Source organism: Acyrthosiphon pisum, chromosome A1 (assembly GCF_005508785.2).
Source record: "Acyrthosiphon pisum isolate AL4f chromosome A1, pea_aphid_22Mar2018_4r6ur, whole genome shotgun sequence".
In the NCBI taxonomy this organism is placed as follows: Eukaryota; Metazoa; Arthropoda; class Insecta; order Hemiptera; family Aphididae; genus Acyrthosiphon; species Acyrthosiphon pisum.
The window spans coordinates 109,193,674-109,202,995 of NC_042494.1; the positions used below are offsets into that span (position 1 = coordinate 109,193,674).

Consider the following 9,322-nt stretch of genomic DNA (forward strand, 5'->3'; position numbering starts at 1 on the left):
GAGTATTTTGATACATTAAAATCAAATTTAGGATGAGTAGCTTATGAGTTATAAGTATTTAAACTTTTGATGAGCAAAGAAGTGGACAAAATATTTGCATGATTACCGCATACCAATATGCACTCCGCTCATCTAAACCTTAAATACATAACTCATAAACTAATCGTCCTAAATTCGATTTTTATGTACCAAAAATATTCAAAATACTTTATTAAAAATTTACTGTTTTATAATATGAAATTAAAATTTTATGCTGAAATTCCAAATGACTAGAACTAATAAACATTTTTTTTACTCAAAAACATTTATACTATTTGAAACAATGAGTGTTCAATGATAAAATAATCATTAAAAATGTTGTTTCATAACTATTTGAAACTACTCAAAAAATCTAAATACTTTTTAAATAATGAGTGTCTTACGTATAACCATAGGCGAAAATAGGGGGGCTTTAGGGGCTAAGCCCCCCCAAAAATGTCCATAGCCCTCCCAAATCTCAAACGCTATTTGCGCCTATGCGTATAACGAACCACCCAGTGTATAATTATATCTATCTGATAATTTATTAATCCACATTTCGATCATCGTTTAATTGTTATGCGGCAGTCGTTCTAAATGTCCTTATAAGTAAAATTATAAGCATTGTAATACATTTCATTATTCTTTTGATTTTTAAAATGTTGAAACAATAATCTATACTATCAGAAAAACCAAGTATCAATACCTATCGAATTATTGGACATTATTAAAAAAAAATAATCCATTATATAGTGAATTCATAACTAAAACAATATATTAATATAAGCTAAACTATTTATACTTGTTATATTTTTAGGTAACGTTTTTTAAAAATGGCGATTTATACTTTCCGGGATTAGAACTACGGTTCAGACCTGGGAGAGATATTGGAAATTTAGAAGCATTGTTGGACAAATTATCATCACGAATGGATTTACCTCGTGGAGCACGATATTTGTTTTCTATGGATGGTGGCAGGGTTGTCAGCTTAGATCAATTAGAAGATGATCAGTCATACGTGGTTTCATCTTATAAAAGTTTTAAGGTATTTATGTAACACAATTTTAATTGAACGACAAAATTAAAATTACATAAGAAATTGTGCTTGTCCAATTAAATTTGAATCTAATTATTTTATATTTCAATAAAATATTACATCGTAGACGTTTACTCTGCAGTAAGATATGTGACAGCTATTTTGTATTATTGTCCAATACTTTATAATTAAATTTATAATTTGTTTAAGCCGGAATTATTATAAATTGTTATAATAATATGCCAAATTGTATACGACGAATGAAATAATTAATGTTGATTGAAATATATTCACAAATTAAGTTAAAATTGTTCAGCAAAGTAAAATAGGAGCGTCTTTATATAATATATAGTTATATCAAATCGTCAAGAGTCACGGCAATAATATATAAAAGCATAAATGTACCTACATACAATTAAAATTATATAAATCCTAACCGTAAGTTTTAAGAAGTAAGCTGGCATCGATAAAACAATTCCAACAATGTAAGTTATAATTGGTTCGAGTATTTCACTATATGTACTGTCAAGTATCGATAACTCCAATCTCGAGGGGAATAAAAATAAATTTGTCATTTGACTATGTATGTTTTGAATTATTTACCTCAAGTCTTCAAATATAACTTAAAAACACTTTATCTTTGATAATAATAAGTCATATTGTTATTGGTTTTTAACGTTCCTTAATTAAAAAAATCTGAAAGCATATAAATTATGATTGCAAGATTTAAAAAGAAAACTATTAAAATAAGAAATATATATTTATGGGAATATTTTAATAAAATATACTGTAACATATTGTTTAAAATCTTTAAATATGTAAAAAAATTGTTCATCGTATGTGTACTCGAAAATAGTTATAATGTAAAACAAACTTTGACCATAAAATCGTATTCCTTGTACGAAGCAGAAAAAATAAACATTCTAATGCATTAAGAGATCGCTACACCAACATGTGTTGCAGTCTCCGTTTTATAAAATATGTAAAACATGGAAAAAAACTGTTTTGGCGCGGGAAAGAACCGAGAAGATTACAGTAATAACTAAGTAACGAAATTTTTACCACGTAAAAAGGAGGACTTTAGCTGTAAAATATTGTTTTTATTTTTTCGATATCGGAACTACAAAAAAAATTATTGAAGTTTGAAAACACAAAAAATAATGGATTTTGAAACAATAAGAACTATTTTGTTTAAGTGATATCAAAAAAATTAAAATGATAATTCGCAGATAAAGTTCCGAACTGCATATCAATTTTGAGTCAAACTAGTTAACTATTACGACAGCCAAAGGTGGGCAAGTTCATGAAAATAATTAACTCAAGTTAAGTTAAGTTAAGATGACGCGAGATCGATAAGTTAAGAGTTAAGAGTTAACAAATTATAAATTTAACTCGATAAGTTAAAAGTTAAAATAGAAAAAAATATTAAATTAACTCAGTTAAAAAAAAGTTCATCTATTTTTTTTTATTAGTATGTAAATCACATAAAGAGTGAATGTGTCTTTTTAGTTTCTAATTTATAAATTATAAAAAACAATTTTATTAAACTTTTATCATAATTTACACTGTATACCTGCCTTTTTACTTTTACTTTACTATTATTTACTAATTTAAACTATACTCATCTCAAATTAATAATTTAACAAATATATTTTTTTATATCATAATATGATATATTATGATATGCTATATTATAGCTACTGAATAATATAAGTTATATAACATTAAAACATAACAATTGTCAATTTGTAATTTAAAATTATTAATTTTTTAAATTATTTATAATTACAATTTGCATAATATATAATTTACAACTTAATAAAATATATGAATATACACAAAATTATGTTTTCAATAAAAAGAACAGAAATATTTGTGTTTTTGCATTGGATTATTTTTATTTTATACTGATGTAGTACCTAATATTTACGTATAAACGAACAATTTCAAATTGTTTTAACTTGATGGATTTTTTTTTAAATCAACTGAGAAAAGCTAAATTATTTCAACTGTAAATTAAACTAGTTAAGTTCATAAGTTGATTAGAAAATAAACTAACTAGTTAAGTTAAAAAGTTAAAAAAAAAATTAACTTTTTAACTTAACTTAAACTTTTTAACTAGTTAATGCCCACCTTTGATGACAGCCTGAGTGGTTCTATCCCGCGCAAAATAGTTTTTGTTATGTTGTACATTTGAAAGACGGAGACAACACATGGGGGTGTAGAGTCCTTTTAATGGATTTTTCCAAAACTCATTATTTTCTAGATTAGGAATTTTCATAAGTTTTTAATTCAACTTAATTTAAACGGGTGAAAAAAGCTGGAAAGTATTATCTAACAGTATAGATTTTAATTTTTAAGTTATAACTGACATTCTGGTTAGTGGTTTATATAAATGATGTTTGATGTTTTAACTTTGTGGTTAGTTAACTGAATTTTAGATTCTGAACAGAACGATGAATATTCATATTGATTCTACAATTATTGGCGTTTTTCTTTTTTTTGTGCGTATCTGCGTACATGAAAGTAGGTAATCAAAATAATGGTTTGATAATTAGCTTCAGTAACTTTTCTGGCGGGAAAAAGAATATAGTTGGTGCATTCGAGAAGTAAAAGTTAAAAATTCTTAATTTTTATAGTAAGTTAAGGATTGAAAATTTAAAACATGGTTTTTCATAAGTATCTAGTTCAGCGTTTCTTAAACTTTTTTATCCGTGGAACCCTTTTTGACGTCCACTTTTATCGTGGGACCCCTACTTTGTTTTCTAGCTTTTAAGCTTTTTGTTAGGATTATTTGCAAAAAAAAATATAATTATTTCATATACTTATATTGTGTTAAAGGTACTTAATTAAAAGATATGTTAAAAAAAATAATAAAAATTGTATATAATTTTACTTAAACAATAATTACTTAATGAGATGCGTGAAATTGCTTTTTATTATTACAAATATTTTAATATTGGGCTTTATTGATGAAAGTTGTAATAACATATTAGGTTCGGCATCAAGTCTGTTGCGGTATTTTGTTTATGTCGATACATAGGTAGAGAACCCCGTTTCACACATATACGTGGTTAGTGGTTACAAATGGTAAAAGTGCCAACACGGCCTTTTGTGACAATTGAGGATATTCATCTTTTGAACTGCACCAAAATTCTGCTAATGGCATTGATTTACATTTTTCTTACAGCGATGAATCAGATGTAAATTCAATAAAGGTTTCATATTCTTTTGCTGACATGGCTGGAGGTCGTGTATTGACAATAAATGGATTTTTAATCCACAGTTCATTTTTATATTTCACTTGTTGGTTATTTGGAAAATACTGATTGAATCCTTCACTCAATCCAGTGAGGTCCTCAATAATTTCCTCAGTGAAAACTTCATTAATTTCGACCTCTTCCTCTTCCGAAAAGCATTTAACTGTAGGAAAGCAATCAAACTCGTTGGAGCTCATACAAAGTTTCCAAAAATCTAACTTTTTCTTAAAAGCATGAATTTTTTCGTGTGCAGTAAAAACATTTACGTGTCTGCCTTGAAGTGTGAAATTAAGCTCATTGATCTTTGTAAAAATATCACTTAAATAGACGACTTTAAGTAGCCACATTTGATCAAGAAATCAATCTTTTAATTCGAAATTGTGTTTCAAAAAAAAAGCACGTACCTCGTCCCTTAATTCAAAAATACGAGTTAGTATCTTTCCTCGATATAACCACCTGACCTCGGTATATAAGAGAAGAGAAGTATGTACACTTCCCATGTCCTCACATAGGATTTTGAATAAATGTTTGAAGAGGCCGAGATTTTATGAAGTTTATGATTTTTACGACTTCATCAAGAGCTTTCTTAAAACTAACAGATAACTTTTTTGCAGCGAGTGCCTGTCTATGTATCATACAGTGGCTACTAGAACAGTTTTTGGCAATATTTTTAATATGCTGTACAGCTCCATTAATTATACCACTCATAGCCTTTGCTCCAAGCCTTCGCGGAACCCTGAAGCGATCTCCGCGGAACCCCGGGGTTCCGCGGAACACAGTTTAAGAAACGCTGATCTAGTTCATATATAGTACTTCTTATAATATAGTGTACTGAAACAAAATATCTAAAACATATATACACAGGTTTTTTTTACTGATATTTTAAGTTCAAATTTGAACGAAATTTGATATTTAAATGAATAATTATGATTTTAGTTATTCTGTTGTAAATTAAAAGGATTATTCATGGGTACTTTAACTTTTAAAGTATATTATTATATTGTACACACACGATGAAATTTTCAAATGCAATTTCATTAGCTGACAAACCGTCTTCACTCAGAATCGTTTTTCATATAGGTAGGTACAATGATTTTATATCATTCCATTCAAATTTAAGACATCTTTTACAGCAACCCCTTTTCAGATATCTACTGTACAGTAGAACGGTAATTTCCCACCTTTTTACCATGTATTTTCTAATTAGTCGATATTATAAATAGGTAATTGTTTTTTTATTATTGTTATTGATTTATAGTAATTTTTCCACAATATTTACTGTGTAATACAATCAATAAATTTGACATGACAATGCGCGGAAAATGAGCACATTAAAAATTAGTTATTATGAGTTGTGTTTACATATATAGTTTGGTTTTATTTGAAAAACTCTGAACAAATCTCATAATGAGTAGATCACTGCAATATATGTGTATATACAGAGGCGGACTTACCATTTTTCCGCCCCTAGACATTACAACACTAGCGCCCCGTACATTGCCGTGATCTCACGGGGGGGGGGGGAGTAATGTTCCATGAACTAAAACAAAACTATAAAAATTGTATTTAGGTATTTTTATATTTATACATACCAACTAAACAAATAAATATTAATACAATTTTGCATAGGTACATTTGTACACTTGTACAATAATTAAATCATTTTGCGCCTTGATTTATCTGAGCACTCTAGTCTCTATAATCGTAATTGATTAGCAAATTTCTGAGCAGTATGCAGTATGCACTATACAGAAGACGGGCGACAGTGCCAGCGTCGCGCGTCGTCGCAATATTTATTATTATTAATTACTTTATCAAGACACCCAGTGCCGCATTTAGACATTTTGCGCCGCGGTGCAAAAAAAAAATTTGCGCCCCCTAAGCTCCGGTGAAAAAAAATTGCTCCCCCCTATGGGGCCTAACCACGGAAAATATGGGAGATAGATCCTCATTAACCTTTTAGATTTTGAGCACAGAAAAAAATATTTGTTTTACAATGTGTGCTTTTTTTAAAAATATTGTTTAGTTGGTAATTGCTTGATCCTCTCTACGCAAAGATACATTTGAATTTATGTCACCTAAACCTTGCTTATAATTCATCATATAAATTGTTTTTTTTTTAACATATTTAAGTAGGTTGTAGGTATTTCATGAATAAATAAAATAAAATTATATAAAACTATGCAAATTAATATTAATTAAAAAAAATGTCAAACAGCATAATACTGTTATTAAAATAATTAAAATTATACAATTTTAATAATTCACAAGTAAGCATATTTCTGGCCACAACATTTTGGCGCCCCTAAAATACTGGCGCCCGGGGCAGTTGTACCCAGGGCTCCCCCCTAAATGCGGCCCTGAAGACACCTGATTTCCAAAATTCTAATTGTGGTGCCGGGTGCGGGGTGAGGCGAGTCATTCCACTAAGCACTGTGCGAGCTGTCCCCCACCTAGCTAGTAGAGCGGCTATATACAATGTAGTAATGTACTCGGCGGTCCGAGGCAGTATATTTGACCGCCTTGGCTGGCGTTCTGCGCATGCGTCATTCACAATATTGTACATGTTTACGCCGCACACCCGTATACCATCTCCCATGCATTAACATAGGCAACTGCCTCGTCGAGTGTCGATGTCGAACCTCTAGCGGTGGCGGCGCGCGCTGGTCGCAGGATTAAACTCAAACGGCAAGGTTATTATAGCATATAAATTAAAACGTTACTGTGACGTGACTACGTGAGCCATTATCCAGTTTCATGCAAGTTGTATACGAAAAAAAATTAAGATAAAATATAAGTTTAGGTAAATAGAATTATGAAATTATGAAAAACTAAAAAGTAAAAATTAACTAAAAAATTGCGCCCCCAAAAATATTGCGCCCTAAGCCAGTGCCCTGGTGGCCTATGGGTAAATCCGCCCCTGTGCATATAGATGTATTCAATTTGAATGCAATGATAAATTATTGCATACGAATAATAATTCTGAGCAGAGACAACCATCCCATATTAATTCTAAGAATGTTTTAAAATCATTTAATATTATTATGAGTAATGTATTTTTCAATTAATAGTACTGAATGTTGAACAAATGATTTTTGTACATCGCATATAACTGTTTTTTAATTATATGTCAATATCACGTATGTACATAAAAACTGTACGAGCAGTTCATGGTATATTTGTACAAAACTTAGTCTAAATATTTTGAAAATTGTATTGCGTATATAGAAAATATTACTATAAGTTATATAATATGTCAAATAGTTCTAACTATCTACAAGATAATAACTTTGATTGAAACGTTGGAAGAAAAAACCTTATTTTTCAGTTAAATATCCAACTTTGATCAAATATGAACAGGTAAGATCGACTCACGACGAACTATCTATAAAATTGTCAAACTTTTTGACTTATATACAATAATTTTCTTATATAGGTATAAATCTAAAATAAACTAAAAAAGTAGAAAATTTCAAATGTCAATAAATTTCATGAAAAGTGAAAATGAGTATATTTTGAAAATTTAAATATTCTCATATAAAAATATTTTGTGAAAGTATCTCTACGGTTATATATTTTTAGCTAAAAAAAAATTAGTATAAAAATTTTCCTTATTTTTTTAGACTGGTTTTTCCTTTAACTGTGTTTTTTGATTATTTTGAAAAGTAACTGAAAAAGTTTTTCTCCAAAGTGCTCACTAAATCCAATTGGCTCAGAAACCTACTTTGAAATAACTACTTGTCGTCATGTCTAAAATTCGATTTTTACATTTAAAAATACTCCAAATAATATTTTCAAAAGATTAATAGTTTTTGAAATAATGAATAACACATGATAAACAAAACACTATTTTATACTATTAGTAAGAAGAAACTATCGATTTGAAAAATAATTGATTTTATATTTTGCCTTTTATTAAGAAATTCTAGTTTTCTGTATTGCTGTATGAGTTATATAATACACCATGTATTAAATGCATTAATAGTGGCACCCTATACTAACATATCTACAGTTATTTCAAAATTTATTTCACCAGAAACTTAATTTTCAGGAACCTGTGTAAGCCAGATTCTTGTTCATGCCATGTCAATATGTCATATAGTTTGCAAATGTCTGATCTTACTACTAACAAATGTAAATCATTTACTTCAGGGACATACTTAATTTTTAAACAGACGCGTTTGAAAAACGTTTTGTTAGGCTATAAAATTACCTACCTACTATATATTTCCTAATTTTCTATTTAATTTAAATATTACTAAATTAATGCAAACGTATAGGTTCCTCTAATATTGTATATATTTTGTATGTATGTCTACAAACTATGTGGATTTTGCTTGAAAATATGTTTGCATACCCAGTAATGAAAAAACACTAGATCGCGCGAGTTTTATCCAATTATGTGTTCAAGGTACAAAACATAAAAGCTTGTTCTAAAAAAACCTCACAAAAGTTCTGTTTCATATTTGATGCGTTGTATATAGGTAAAATGATACTACTGAAAAAATTGTCTAATCGAAGTATTAATTTCACAAAACGTGACACGTACGTGAGTGACAAGTGTGAGTTATAAATAAATATATAATATATAAACGTAAAGCATGATTTTCAATCAACAATAACAAATACTATAAATTGTTAACACACAAATAAAGGTTTAATGTTTGTTTAAAAATTAATTTTCATTAATAATATAATAATATGTTGAATACTAAAAATATTTTAGAAATTTATGCTTATTACTTACTCACTTAAACTAATTTATTTAATTTTATATTTTGATAATATCACTTAAATTATTAATTATGAAGCTTTAGGTAAAATTATATTTATATAAGAAATGGGATTGGGTTACCTAACAACATTCATTATTATTTAAAAAAAGGAATTTACTTTTTTGGAAATTTCCTTTTAGGAATGTAATTCATACACTTTATGGTCCCCATTTATTTCATTATTTTTATACTTATTTGTTTGTTGGTTAATTCAATATCAATTTTTGATTATT

The 9,322-nt window shown here is 28.3% G+C and overlaps 1 protein-coding gene across 1 annotated transcript in view; it reads left to right on the top strand.

Moving 5' to 3' along the window:
* LOC100161343 (echinoderm microtubule-associated protein-like CG42247) overlaps positions 1 to 9,322 on the top strand; it is a 45,439-nt gene that overhangs the window by 5,539 nt on the left and 30,578 nt on the right. The window contains exon 5 of the mRNA XM_016806312.2: positions 836 to 1,063. Coding sequence (XP_016661801.1) covers positions 836 to 1,063 — 228 coding nt within the window. The remainder of the gene's footprint in view (positions 1 to 835; positions 1,064 to 9,322) is intronic.